The sequence below is a fragment of the Delphinus delphis genome, chromosome 21, assembly GCF_949987515.2.
Source record: "Delphinus delphis chromosome 21, mDelDel1.2, whole genome shotgun sequence".
NCBI lineage: Eukaryota > Metazoa > Chordata > Mammalia > Artiodactyla > Delphinidae > Delphinus > Delphinus delphis.
Window position 1 is genome coordinate 24107842 of NC_082703.1, and position 15371 is coordinate 24123212.

Below are 15371 nucleotides of genomic sequence, written 5' to 3' on the forward strand. Positions count from 1 at the left end.
GTGAAAAGACAAGCTACAGAATGAGAGAAAATATTTTCAAATCACAGATCTGATAAGGGGTTAATACCCAGCATGAAGAACTCATAATTCAATGACAAAAAGCTAATAATCTAATTCACAAATGGGCAATAACTTCCACAGGAATTTCTCCAAGGAGGAGAAGAGCCAATGAGTACATAGAATGTAAACTGAAACCACCACACGATGCCTCTGCACAACCATGAGGATGGCTATTACCAGGAAAATGGAAAATAACAAGTGTTGGTGAGGATGTGGAGAACTTGGCACTCATGTTTGGCTGGTGGGGATGAAGATGGTGCAGCTGCTGTGGACCACATCCTGGCAGCTCCTCAAAAGGTTAACGTAGAGTCGCCATCTGATCCAGCTATTCCACTCCCAAGATAAATGAAAACAAATGTGCACGCAGAATTTTGTACATGATGTTCACAGTAGCATTATTCATAACCGGAAATGGGGGAAACAACCTCAGTGTCCACGGACAGAAGGTGGAACATTGTTCAGCCTAAAAAAGGAAGGACAGTGGTGATGACCTCATAACACTGTGAATGTACTTAATGCCACTTAACTGTACACTTCAAAATGGCTAAAATGGCATACTTTATGTTTTGTATATTTTACCACAATAAAAAAGTATATTTTCATGTATAGAGACAGTGCCAATCCTAAGACGCTGCATCGATTGATTGACTGGTGTTTTTAAAACTCAGTCTCGGGGCTTCCCTGGTGGCGCAGTGGTTGAGAGTCTGCCTGCCGATGCAGGGAACACGGGTTCGTGCCCCGGTCCGGGAAGATCCCACATGCCGCGGAGCCGCTGTGCCCGTGAGCCATGGCTGCTGAGCCTGCGCATCCGGAGCCTGTTGCTCCGCAATGGGAGAGGCCACAACAGTGAGAGGCCCGTGTAACGCAAAAAAAAAAAAAAAACAAAACTCAGTCTCACTGAAAACTGGTGACGGCTTCTGTGACAAAAGGAAGATCAAACAGGAAAAACATGTTCTTGATATTCTTCTCAAAGTAAAGAGGAAAAAAAGAAGAAAATAATCAATAAATTCAACTAGAATCAAACTACTTAACCATGAACGTTTTAATATCCATACGACATTCTTAAAACAAACTTTCAGACACAAAGTGATTTAAAACTTTATAAAAATATATATACAGCTTCAAACTATACAGTTTATTCAATTTAACAGAATGTCCATTTTTTAATTTAAGACACACACAATTTCAAAGAAATTTTCAATTTTATCCCAATTTCTCACTTAAAGTCTCAGATTACATCTACTTATTATGTACAAACAGATGAATTGAAATGTCCTCAAAGTTCCCAGCGTGTGGGTTACAAAGAAAACTTAGAGAATTTCATCTTCTCTGTGTATAGAAATTAAGTCTCAGCCCATTTCATATATGTCTTTCCTATTTTCTTGTCAAATATTAGCTCTTCTTAAATAGATGTACTGATTTTATTCATTGTTTTTCTCAGGAAGGATATGTGTGATCCAGTAATTAAAGAAAGCTGAGATTACTCGGGCATAGTCTGGAAAGCAAAAAGAAAACAGAACAAAAAATAAAATAAAACAAAAAATTCAAACAAAAAGAAAAATTATAAATTATTATTTTGTAGATATTAGTCCTTAGGCCCAAAGTAAACCCTGAAATAATCTAGTAAGACACAACTCGGGTGTTGAAATGATGTTGATTGTCAGCACGCTTGCAAATCCCATAAAAGTATGGGTGAGTTTGGAATATTTGTATTTCACTTGGATACAAAAGTTCTGTTAGTTAGAGCTGAACTCCATAACACCACACGCAATATTACATGCTTAACATCTGAGCTCAAAGAAAACCACATACAAACTGAAATGAAGCAGAAATAGTTTACTTCAAAGGTGGACAAAGTAGCAGGACGTTAGAAGCAGGATTCTAAGTGAGATGAGCTGGAAGGGACAGCACTCAGGTTTCAGGAAACTGTCCCAGGAACAGCCCAGCAAAGGGCCTGAGCTGAGGTCACAGCTCCTCATTTTGGGCCTCACTCCTTGTAAAGATGCTCACTGAGGGGGACGCAGGTCCGGAGGCTCCAACCCTGAGAGCACACACACCCTGTCTGGCTCAGATCCTGGTGCCTGAGAGGCAGCCGACTGCTGCTGAGGCCCCGAGACGCACTTTCGAGCAGAGGCTGGGACTGCGGGGAGGGGTCCCATCTCACGCTCCATGCAGAAGTGTGGCTGAGGTGCCTCCAAACTCGTCCCCCGTCCTGCCCGGGCCAGCTGCCCTGCCCCCCAGCCTCGGGCTCCTGAGGATGGTGGTGGCTAATGTGTGCACAGAGGACTCAGGAGGGTCCAGGGCGGGGATGCCTGCAGCATCTTCATGGTGCGCGGAGCATGATAAAAACCCCACAGATGGTGACGTGCATGTACATGCAGATGACGGAACGCAATATGTGAGACCAACTGTAAAAACACGTGCACCGGCCTCGGGACACGGCTGCTGCACCCCAGTCAATGAAACACCCGTGAACTAGGAAAAACAACCGTTGAGGCAGCAGAGAGAGAAAGTCCCCTGCGTCTGCTGTTAAATGCTACTATTTCCAGGCTTACTCTATAGACAGGAGAGATACAGCTACTAATTAAACTTCATAAGCTAGTTTTATGAAAAAGAAAACAATTTCAGAATGCTAAATCTGAATTAGACAGAACCAATATTTGAAAATAAAGCTTCACCATTTGTAAGATTTCATTTTACCAAGTAGCTCAACATAGAAAAACTTTGACTGCACATCCTACATGCACTAAAAAGGAATCCATTTTCACAGAAAAGTGCTTCATGCATAAATTTTAGTTCCACCAACTACTTAAGGTGCTTGTAGGCAAAACCTGTCCAATGGTTTCAATGTAAGAAGCAAGAGAAGCGTTTCCATTCAATCCCCAATCCCTGTTCCAAACTCTCCTGATGCATCTCAGAGCCACGCGTGAAGAACGTCTTCAGTGTGAGGAACTCCACTGAATTGTAAATGATATATTTTCATCTCTCATAAAAACTTCATATTAGTTTAACTTAATAAAATTGGCTTTTTGCAATCTGAAAATGTAAATTATGGAAATGTAGATCTTTTTACATTTCTTATGGAAATGTAAATTATTATTATTATTTTTTTTTTTGCGGTACGCGGGCCTCTCACTGTTGTGGCCTCTCCCGTTGCGGAGCACAGGCTCCAGACGCGCAGGCTCAACGGCCATGGCTCACGGGCCCAGCCGCTCCGCGGCATGTGGGATCTTCCCAGACTGGGGCACGAACCCGTGTCCCCTGCATCGGCAGGCGGACTCTCAACCACTGCGCCACCAGGGAAGCCCGGAAATGTACATTTTTAAATACTGAATACAGCAGGCCCAACAACCAGCAGTAAGGAAAGGAGCAAACACTGGATCACGGGGTTGGGGGTCCCGAGTGGCCCTGCGGCGCCCCCGGCAGGAGCAGGGCTCTGCCAGCACTTGCTCCCCTGCCTGAGGGTCTCCCTTCCCGGAGCTGCTCCCACTGGCAGCCCACCGGCTCTCACTCCTCCCATACCACCTCTGGTCCTACTCCTCGCGGCAACCCCCCCGAAGGCACCACCTTCACCCCATCTCTGGTCCCGCTCTGACAAAGCCTCTGTCCCCCCGGACCCCAGGCTGCTCTGTGAGGGTGACTGGCAGTGGCTCTCCCAGGCCTAAGTCCCCACACCTGGACGTCCGACAGGAACCTCCAGCCGGCCCAGCTCAACACCCCACCTGCTCCTGTGGCTGCCTCTCCTGCCTCATGATGCGCTGCAGGCTTCGTGCAGGGCTTTGGGTCACAGACGCCCACGTCCAGTCAGTCGGCAAACCCTACTGAGTCCACCTTCACAGCCGACACAAATCTGACTGCGCCCGGGAGTATGACCGAAGCCCCCGCTGTCCCCAACCCCTTCTCTAGTCCGAACGTGACGGCCGGAGAGATCTTGCTAAGTGCAGTCAGACCCAACAGGCTGGCCTTCCAGCGGCCCCACGTCGCCCAGGATAAAGGCCAACGAACTCAGCACAACCTCCAGGGCCCGAAATGACCCGGTCCCCGGCTCCTCTCCCACCCGCTTCTGACCCCTCGCTCCCCTCCCCACAAGACCCCGCCCCCGCCATGTCTTCTCCGTGGGCTCAGCTGTACGAAGCACACCTCACTGACTTCTCGGTCTGGCTTCCTCCATCCCCCACTAGAACGTAAGCCCCGAAGGGCAGGGCGCTCTCCCCTGAAGACCCGTGGCGGGACCAGGGCCGCACAGGCAGGGCAGATGAGGCCCCCTAACACATCACTACTGGACGTACGGGGGAGGCAAGTCCTCCTGGCGACCCCAATGCGCGGGGGTCTCGTCAACTCCTGCCAGCCACTTGCTAATTATACTGGTGCCATATTGCTTTACTGCTGGCTTTACTGTTATTTCATGTGACGAAATGTGATATGTGGCTTTTTAAACATGTCAGTCTTGACTCTTTAGCTATACTATGAGGTTTCCAAGGAGAAAAACCATGCACTGTACTCATTTTGAGATTACTGCCCCAAGGTAATCTGCAGAATCACCTCCATTCACTCAACTAAGTTTGTCCAGTGCCTGTCTTGGGTCTGGCACGGAGTTCTGCTCCATGCTGTGCAGGTGCTCTCCAAAAAGTCCTGATCGTCTGATACTCAGTGTTTACAGATTTCTGCGGCCGGAGTATTCCCACCGTGGCCCGGTGGGACTTCAAGCTGCCAGTGTGAAGCCCCACCCATGGCATTGTGAAGACACAAGCACAGTCGGCCCAGCACTCTACAGTTTGCATGAAATGGGCACCCAACAAAGGTTGAGGAAGTAACAAAAGAGAAATCATCTTATAGTTCAACTCCCTTTTTACTGTAGGGTCCAGGAAGGCAGACCAAGACATTTGGAGGACAGAAAAAATGTACCTTCTCCAAATCTAGCAGAGGAAAAGGAAAAGGGAAAAAGAAATGAACTCTTTCACTTCCATTTAAACTAATAAGGATTTGGTCCTAAGAGTGGAGCTCACAAGTCTGGAGAATTAGATTGTACACGCCTATCTGCATATATCATGAGAGATATTTTTATAGCAAGAGAGATGCAAGAGGCATATTCCTCTGTGGGAATCTATTCCTCAAGCCATATGTGCATCCTTATATTTTCTGATTCAGGACTGCTTTGCTAGAGAGTAAGTTTTTCAGAGGCAAACCCTAGACAAGTGTCTAAAGCAGCACAATGAATAAAGTGCACAGTACATACCGGGTGGCATCCTGCAATGTTCTGGGAACACTTCCAGGGCACTCTTCAATCTTTCAGTATCTTGCAAAAGTAACAGCGTTTTCATGTGATCCAGAATGAACACATCTGAGGAGGGCATGCTGTGAGTTTCAAGATATTTAAATAGCTCTCCACTGGTCTCCATGAAGACAGCCGAGTCCGAATCCTTGGAGACACCTAAACAAAGACAGGGTCACTCAGAAATGCATTTTTACTCTTACAAACTGAAGATAAGCTCTCACTTCCTAAAGAAAGCCTCAAACGTATATTTCTATTTAGAACGATGTGTTTGAGAGACAATCAGAACAGAACTTTGAGAAGCAAACCACAAAATACAACTGTTGAACCACAGCGGAAAGGTGGTGTGTTACGGGCACCGATCTCGTAAAGCAGCTCTGAGTGTTCCATGTACCGGAATCCACGCACGCAGCAGGGGAAACACACGAAACCAAGCCCTCCGATGGTGTCAGGCATCTACAAACAGCATGAAGCTGCTGGGCGGTTGGGATGCTTCAAGGAAGCCAAGGAGGCTGCCCCATGAGCACAGCGCTGTCCCCACTGCTGGCCGGCGGCAGGCCTACATCATGATGAGGCCATTTCTGCACTATCCTGGTTGGTGTTCACAGGATGCCTAGAATCTGTGACTTCATGGTCTTTGTCAACTTTGAAAAACTCCCAGCTGCCACCTCTTACACGTCCCTTGTGCCCCAGTCCCATGGCTGAGGCTCCTTCGGGCCCATGTGGCTGTTATGCTCCTTCTGTGTTTTCCATCCTTTCCTCTCCCTCCTTCACTCTGGATACTTCCTTCAGCCTGCCTTGCAGTTACTAATTCTCTTTTATGCTGAATCTAATCTGCTGTCTGAACTCGTCTTTGAGTCCTTAATTTGTTATTATATTTCTCAGGTCTAGAATTTCCGTTTGATTATCCTAATAGATTCAAATTATCTGGTGAAAGTCTCCGCTTTTCACCTTTTTTCTCCATCTTCTCCTACTTCTTGGACATCTAGATCATAGCTATTTTAAGTCCCTTGTCTGGTAACATCAGCGTCTCCACCCCGTGGCCTCTTTCTGCTGCTCTTTTCCTCATGGTTTCGGTCGTATGGTCCGGTCTCTTGCTGTGTCTGACACACTCTTTTGAATGAACATGAAAATTGCAGGGTCTTGGCTAACGACATTTTCCTCCAGAGAGGGTCCCCCCTTGCCTCTGCTCGGCAGACAGAGAAGGGGCAGGCGACTGAACTGACCACAGGGTGGCTGCACGTCTGGCCGGCAGTTGTCCACCTGCACCTGAGCGCGTGGCCTGCGTGCTGCGCTGGAGGGTCAGGTTAGCCCTGCCTGCTTGGTCCCTCAGGACGCCACAAAGGCCGCCCTGCCGTGTGGAAGAGGTCTGCCTGGTTGCCCTCCTCCCATCCCACAGTTCAGGGCTTGGCCAAGGTTTTGAGGGGGGACAAGCAGAGCTTTGCTCTGGTCTCTGACCCTCCTTTCTTACAGAGCTGGCCGACCCTGGGCCCTCCACTTTCCCCCCCAGACCTGTGAGACCACTGGGGCTCTGCTGGTTTGCCTGCTCTCCAGGCTGCACTGCCCCTTCCCCTGGACCCTTGCCCAAGCCCCTGTCCAAACTGGCAGACACCTTGAGGGAAGGAGGGCAGCAGCATTCTGGCTCACCCGGCCTGTGGTTCACCTCCTCTGGGATTTGTCACAAGGGCTTTTCCTCAGCAGCTCTTAAAACTCCAAGTACACTTTAAACTTCAGTCCTCCTTGGCAGGAGGGCTGTCTGCCACAAGCTACTCCCTCACGCAGAGAATGGATAATCTACTGAGATCTCTCTGAAGCCTACTTCTGTTCTGCAGTGTCTCCGCCACGTCCTCCTATTAGTCTCATGTGGATATTCGTTAAGGATGTTTTCAACTTAAGACAAAATGTGGATAAACAAGCAAAAGAGGAAAAGGGTCAATCTTGGTTAAAATGGACCCGTTAATCATGGTGTTTTCGCATCACTGTTTAAGTCCATCCCTTACCCCTCCAGTTATCACATAGGCAGTATTTCTCCATCTTGGTCATGCTGGAGGTTCAATGCACTAAGCCCACCACATCCCCTGAATCTCCCAGGGACGGATCAGAATGGTGGCAGTTACCCCAGCACTTCTGTTCTTGGCACCGAGCCAGCACCTGCTCCTTCCTGACCCTCAGGGCTGCTGTCTGTTAGGCTCCACACAAAGGTGAGGGATTATCACCCGTCAGAATAAATCCCAGGATAAACCTCAACTCCTATATCAGTACAAACAGTGGTCCAATATGCTTACTGAAAAATCTCAAATCACTAAGCCACACATTGGGGAAGCAAATCAACGTGTGTCCGAGAGAGAGAGAGCTGTGCTTCCTTCACGTCTCTACTAGCCGATGAAAATGAGCAAGAATTCATCAAAGTCTCCAACCGGGATTTATCTTTTCTTTAAACATAGAGCTGAGAATAGCACCATATTCTGAAATTGGATCTTAGAGAAATGAGGATGATGAGACCACCCTCGTTTGGACCCACACCTCTAATGGGCGGGCTGTTTCCCCTGGTGAGCCTAGAGCAGGGGGCCAGCCCAGATCTTTGGTGGGATGAATTTAAATATTTGGATTTTTGCCTCAAAACTAATGACTTATTTTGAATACTGAATATTTTTAATGTTTTATATTTTAAACATTTAAATATTTTACATTTGCTTAATTTTCCAAAGAAGTAGATGCCATTATTCAAAAGAACAACAGGAAAAAACATACCATCATAAAAATAAATTTCTTGTGTTGACTTCAAAAAGTTCAGGATATCATCTGCCTTTTCATTGGTACTTTTAACGTCTTCCTTCCCAGCATCTGTGGCTCCTTCCTCCTCGGCATCCGGGCCCCCTCCCTCCCCGTCTGCGCCGTCCTCTCCATCACTCACTCTCACGTCGCCCTGCTCACTGCTGGTCTCCTCAGGCTGGTACATGAAGTTGATGCCAGAGACTCCTGTTAGTAAGCCAGCTGCTTTCTTCCTTTTAATTTGCTGTTTCTTTTTCAGTTTCCTTTTTTTATTTTTGCTTATTGTGGGGCCATCTGTGTGGCTGTGGCTGTGTGGCTGCAATTTTTCTTGCAAAATACTCTGCTGTTTCTCTAATTCTGCTTGTTCTAGAGGAATGTTACTGGGATTTTTAAATTTTTTCTTTGAATTATGCTTTCTAATTCTTCTTCTCTTTGGTTGAGCCTGAAGATCCTGATCTATAAAAACAAAAATTCAAATATAACAATTTTCTGTAAAATGGAACCATAACAAACTTACTAGGCTAGATAAATTTTCCATTAGGATCTTGTAATTTTAGTAGAAAAGGAATTTAAAATATTTACTTCAGTGATTCTTAACTTTATACCAACAAAGTACACTGTTGAGGATACTGGGATTTACCATGAAGTAAATTAATAACCTACTTGTTCTTCCAAAAAAGGTGTATGTATGTGTACGCGTATGTGTGTGTGTGTATTTACTCAACATTGTTACAATCATGACATATGGTATGATTTTAAGGATGTAAGAGTTGTTGCAGTTTGATCGAGAGTAAAATTTCATGCCTGTGGTCTTGGGGAGAGAAACATGAATTCTCATGTTTTTTAAAGTGTCCTTTAGCACCTTCTAAAGAGTTACTTGTGTGTGAGGATGAGAAGCAAGCAGTGACGACCTGCCCATCCGAATCAGCAATGGGTCCCATATGAATGAAGATGACGTCTGGGCTCTCGGCAGGTAAGTGACATGGTCGAGATGTGGCAGTCACTGCCACGCAACAGACAAGGTCTGGAGTGGACGTGGGGTGGTAAGGCCTGCGGTGGACGTGGGGCCTGAGAGGGACGACCCGCATGCCAATCCTGCCCCGTCCACCCCATCCCCGCACCCTCGTGGCAGTGCATGCCTGTCACATGCTCAGCACATGCCCGGTGCACGCCCAGCACACCCGCTGCTGCCCACACGCGCCCACCTGCTCCGTCCCAGCCAACCAAGGACGGCGGTGCTGCCATCAACGCTCAGACGCTTCTTCTCAACAACCCTCACTTCTCACAGGTTCTCCTTAGGCCCACCACAGGTTATGGTGAGAAATCAAACACCATGCGTGAGACTTCTGAGACACTGTGCGTCACTACGTGGAATGAAGATCCCTCTCCCTGTAATTTGCACTCTAAGGCTTTGATCTGCCGCTGACGTCAGACAGAAGATGCCACGTGGTCCTTGCACTGTGTTTCCTGTGATGAGGCGCCTGAGACTCGGAACCCGCTGGTCACACCCTCTGATCCGTGGAGGGGGCTTCTTCTCTTGTTCTGGGCTCTGAGTCTATTTATGCAGCCAAACTCCCACCTGCGCATTTAAACAAGCGTCCACCCACCACCCCCCCGGCCTGTGTGACACGGAAGGCCCCCCCCCCCCCCCGCAGCTTCGTGTCATCATCAAACCAGACACTGCCTCTGGATACGGGGAGCGTCCTCTCCTGACTCTGGAATGAGAGTCCTCTGTTTTCTCTTGATACACGTGACAACCAGGAGACCTGGTGCTGCCTGCAACTTGGCATGAAGCCCAAATTACTCCTCATAAAACCACGACGTGACACTGTCATACAGTCCCATACTTGGTACATTTTCTCTCTTTTCTCAATCACCAGCGGATGATTGAACACAGCATTTTCCTATTTCATTTGAAAGTTGATATTAACTGATTTTAGAGACCTGCTTAGTGTCGCTGACAGACACCTGATTCATGAGTATCTCTGAATAGCTGGCCCTTGAGCTGGTCTTGTAAAATATTAATGTTTGAAAAATGACCACTGCTTATGGAATTTAAAAAATTTTCCAGATTCAGTTTAAAAAAAGAAAAAATTACATTTCTCCTCATTGGGGTCTATTCTTGCCTTTGTTGATTTGGAAAAACAGTCATGCATAGGATGCTTTATCAAGTCACAGTAAAGCCATCTGGGGAGCAGCGTGCAGTCATCTGGGGGCATCCTTACTGTCCACCAAGAGTGGCATCCGGAGAGCTGCTCTCATTTATTCCCCGATATCTCCGTTCTCCAGGCCCTTCCAGCCGAGCCAATTACTGACGTCATCCTCCGGTTCATCTCTCTTTGCAAGTGGTGAGAGCACAGCACGCATGCTGCCCTGTGAGGATGATTGTGCTATCAGCCTGCTACTCTAAAAGACTATAAAACAGGAATTTGAGAAGGAGGAGGTGGCAAAGAAGGGTGTAAAACATAAGAGTATCATACTTTTTCATATAAGTGTGTGTGCACACTTCTTAAGAGGAAAACTTAATACATACTGAGATACTGAAGGTCCAGATGCCAGACCTGTGGGGTTAACTGTGGTTTCTGGGTGCTGTGACTGTAGGTTTTTTTTTTTTCATTGTATTTTTCTGATTTCCAACTGTAGGACATTGAGCAGATACTGTTTTCATAATAAGGAAAAATTATTATTTTAAACTTGATGAAATTATGACAACTCAAAACATGGGATGTCACTAAATTCTACTTAAAGGTGAATTTATAATCTTAAATATGTCAGGAAAGAAAAAAGGCTAAAAATCAATCATATAAGTAAGAAAGAAGCTGGAAAAACAACAGCAACTTATACCTGAGGAAAGCAGAAGGAAAGAAATAACAATCAGAGGAGCACAAAATAAAGGAAGAGAAAAGAAAACCCAACAGAGAGACAGCAACCAGCACTGACACTGTGAAGAAAGAAAACAGACGAACAGTGCAAGACTGGATGGGACGAGCAGAGGACACATAAAGGCCAGCGTGGGGTGAAGGCGTGTGTTAACATACATCCTGTAGGCGCAAAAGGACCAATAAGATGGCTCTGTGGACAACTCTATGCAAATACATTACATAGTTTGTATGAAATGGAGGATTCTGAGAAAAGTACAACATACCAAACTGGACACATGAAGAAACGGAAAATCTTAATAGTCCTATATCTATTACAAAATTGAATCTTTAGTTAAAAATAATCCCACAAAAGAACTTCAGGCCTAGGTGGATTCACCTGACTTCTAAGGAACATTTAAGGAAGAAACAAACGCCCAACATACAAAACATTTCTGGAGAATAGACACAGTGACGGTGACCACACGCTTTGTGAGGACAACACAGTTCTTTCAAAACCTGCTGAGGACACTGAAAGACGGGAAGGTTGCAGGCCAACCCCTCTCCTAAAGAGCAATACAAAACTTCTAAACAAAATATTAACCGTTTTATTGTAGTGATATAAAGTATTCAATCAATATTAACACCAACAAATCATGAAAACGTGTAGCAAACTAGAAATGTAAGGGAAATGCGAAATGCGATAGAAGGTGAGAAAATCCCGCAGGGACACTGCACGTGGAGCCCTCACCCTGCTGCTTCCCTGCCGGAGGCCCTGGCGATGCAACAAGAGGAGGGAAAGTGTCAGACCTCACGGGGACGCCAGCTACAGACGGCACCACTGTAAGTCCAAAAGGCCCCCAGGCCCTACAGACAGGCTGCATGGGAGCCTGCAGACACAGAAGCAGGACGCGAGTGCGGCAAGGAGGACGCTCACCCGCACGGCAACCAGGGTCGCAAGGTAACGCTGGCGAGCGCCAAGTTTGGCAGAGAGCACCAACCCCAAGGACCCCACCGGACACTGGAACTGCAGCCCCAGAGCAGCAGGGAGCCTCGCTGTCCCTGGGCCTCCCTGTAATGAGGGCTCCGCAGAGGCCGAAGCAGGGGCGCCCATGCTGCCCTGGGGTCAGCAGACGTGGCACCCGAGTCTCCACCTCAGCTCATGCCCCTGCATCACTCCCAGGGCGCACGCTCCCGGAGGTGGGGGAGTCCTTCTGCTTCTGGACAGCACGGCACCGTCCGGGACGCTCACCACGGGCTCGTGCAAGAGGCAATGGCTGGGGACATCCGGCTCCCGGGGCCAGAGGTCACACGGCCACCCTGCTCTTTCCGCGTCTTGTTCGTGGTAACTGACAGGACTAATTACTTGATCTGAAGAAATACTCATCACTCAATGCCCTTTCGACGCTACGTATTTGTTGCTTGAGTCTCTCGTTTTCTCACAGATGAGGGACAGCGGTTACTGCAGGAGGACTTCACCACCCTAATTGTGTGCTACCCGACATGGGCTCACATCTACCTCGGCAGCCGGTGCTTAGAGGCCTTTTCCCCAAAGGAGACATCTTCGTGTCTGTTTCCTAAGTACAACATCTTGATGCGACTTAGCGTGGAGAATATCCAGTTAACTCACACAGACACGGTTCAATATTTCTTTTGAAAAACAGTAATGCATGTTAATACCTAGATATGATATGTAGGCATTACAATCGATACAAAGATCTGTTAATTTTCTTCTTTTAACATTTCCAGCATAACCTATAGATCACTGGGCAATGGCTACACATAATTGAACATAATTTTTTTTTAACATCTTTATGGGAGTATAATTGCTTTACAATGTTGTGTTAGTTTCTGTTGTATAACAAAGTGAATCAGCTATACATATACATATATTCCCATATCTCTTCCCTCTTGCGTCTCCCTCCCACCCTCCCTATCCCACCCTTCTAGGTGGACACAAAGCACCGAGCTGATCTCCCTGTGCTATGCGGCTGCTTCCCACTACCTATCTATTTTACATTTGGTAGTGTATATATGTCCATGCCACTGTCTCACTTCGTCCCAGCTTCCCCTTCCCCCTCCCCATGTCCTCAAGTCCATTCTCTACGTCTGTGTCTTTATTCCTGTCCTGCCCCTAGGTTCATCAGAACCATTTTTTTTTTAGATTCCACATATATGTGTTAGCATACGGTATTTGTTTTTCTCTGACTTGCTTTACTCCGTATGACAGACTCTATGTCCATCCTCACTACAAATAACTCAATTTCATTTCTTTTTATGGCTGAGTCATATTCCATTGTATATATGTGTCACATCTTCTTTATCCATTCATCTGTCGATGGACACTTAGGTTGCTTCCATGCCTGGCTATAGTATATATAGAGCTGCAGTGAACACTGTGGTACATGACTCTTTGAATGATGGTTTTCTCAGGGTATGTGCCCAGGAGTGGGATTGCTGGGTTGTATGTGTAGTTCTGTTTTTAGTTTTTTAAGGAACCTCCATACTGTTCTCCACAGTGGCTGTGTCAATTTACATTCCCACCAACAGTGCAAAAGCGTTCCCTTTTCTCCACACCCCCTCCAGCATTTGTTGTTTGTAGATTTTCTGATGATGCCCATTCTAACTGGTGTGAGGTGATAACTCATTGTAGCTTTGATGTGCATTTCTCTAATAACTAGTGATGTTGAGCAGCTTTTCATGTGTTTGTCGGCAATTTGCATGTCTTCTTTGGAGAAATGCCTATTTAGGTCTTCTGCCCATTTTTGGATTGGGTTGTTTGTTTTTCTGATATTGAGCTGCATGAGCTACTTGTATATTTTGGAGATTAATCCCTTGTCAGTTGCTTTTAAAAAGAACGTAGCTGTTTGGCTGGGTTACATGCAGAACTCCGAGTAATGTAACATAATTTATAAAGATATGGAAAAATGATAAATTTGACCCTTTATAACATTTTCTACCCCAAACATACCAGACCTTTTCATGATTCTTCATTCTCTGTCGAAAATTAAATCGTTCCTCTTGTTTATGAGCCAACCTTTTCTTACCAGTTCAAATCTCAAGTGCTTTGTAAGACTTCCCAAGGTTAGCTTCTCCATCCGCTGTGCTCCTATGGCACTTGGTCTCTATCGCTAGTAACACTTAGTACTGAGTGACAAAGTCTGTTACTGACTTTATTCCACTCCCTAACCTCTAAGCTCTACAGCAGTAAGGGTTGTGTTATCATCATGGTTGTTCCTCCAATGTCTGACACACAAGGTTCAAACAAAGAGCTCGTTATATCAGATCCAGCCACGGTGCAGAAAGAGACGGTGCAATCAGGGGACAGAATCCATGTGCTCTGGAAGTCAAGAGCAAAAGCTGCTTATTTATCGTTTCCACAAATATGAATCAACTGTCCTTTGGAGACTGAAGTATGGCTACACGTGGTGCGTTTAAATCTGCTGATCATCAGTCACTCCTCGGTATTCATACAACCAGAAAGGACTCTCATAGTCAGGCTTTCTCTCTCCCAGTCAGATAGATTAGGGTGAACTTAGGTAGGAAGTCTGGGTCTCTTGACTTTTTACTAACAGGGAGTTCCTTGGGCTGTCAATGAGTTAAGCCAAGTCTCACACGCAGCCAATGGCTTCTACGGCCCAGGACAAAGCAGGGAGCAGGGTGTAAGGTCACCTTCACAAGGTCAGCCTCTGGACACAGAGGAGATCCATCACTCTGGCTCTACCATGACCAATTGCTACTTCACACCGGATGCTTTTGTTGCAAGTAGTCTCCTGTTTGGCTCTGATTACCTTGAGATTAAGAATCTGACTGGCTGTGAAAATGCAATGGAATTTACATTCAGAATTCGCAAGATTCTTATGCTACCTCATTATTTTAGGATACAGATGGTGTCAAATCCTAGAAGTCACTGCCAAGACTGATGTCAAGGAGCTTACCACTTATGTTTTCTTCTAGGAGTTTTATGGTTTCAGTTCTTACATTCAGGTCTTAAATTTATTTTGAGTTAGTTTTTGTTTATGGTGCGAGACAGGGTTCTAGTTTCATTCTTTTGCATGTGGCTGTCCAGTTTTCCCAACACCATTTATTGAAGAAACTGTCCTTTCCCCATTGTACAGTCTTGGCTCCTTTGTTGTAAATTAATTGACCATATATGTGTGGGTTTATTTCTGGGCTCTCTGTTCTGTTCCATTGGTCTACGTGTATGTTTTTATGCCAATATCACACTGTTCTGATTACTGCAGCTTTGTAATATAGTTTGAGGTCAGAAAGCATGTTACCTCTATCTTTGTTCTTCTTTCTCAAGATTGCTTTGGCTATTCAGGGTCTTTTGTGGTTCCATACAAATTTTAAGATTATTTGTTCCATTTCTGTGAGAAATTCCCTTGGAATTTTGATAGGGATTGCAC

At 46.0% G+C, this 15371-nt stretch overlaps 1 protein-coding gene across 3 annotated transcripts in view; it reads right to left on the reverse strand.

Annotated features, from left to right (window-relative positions):
- Positions 1–211: 211 nt before the first annotated feature.
- The window catches only part of ERICH1 (glutamate rich 1), a 48094-nt gene continuing 32934 nt past the window's right edge, over positions 212–15371 (reverse strand). The window contains exons 4-6 of one of the 3 annotated variants that reach the window (XM_060001229.1): positions 8084–8560; positions 5297–5491; positions 212–1555 (exon numbers count right to left, since the gene is read on the reverse strand). In XM_060001229.1, the coding sequence (XP_059857212.1) occupies positions 1482–1555; positions 5297–5491; positions 8084–8560 (746 nt within the window). In that variant the 3' untranslated portion in view covers positions 212–1481. The remainder of the gene's footprint in view (positions 1556–5296; positions 5492–8083; positions 8561–15371) is intronic. The other 2 variants (XM_060001230.1, XM_060001231.1) reach the window with 2 other exon arrangements.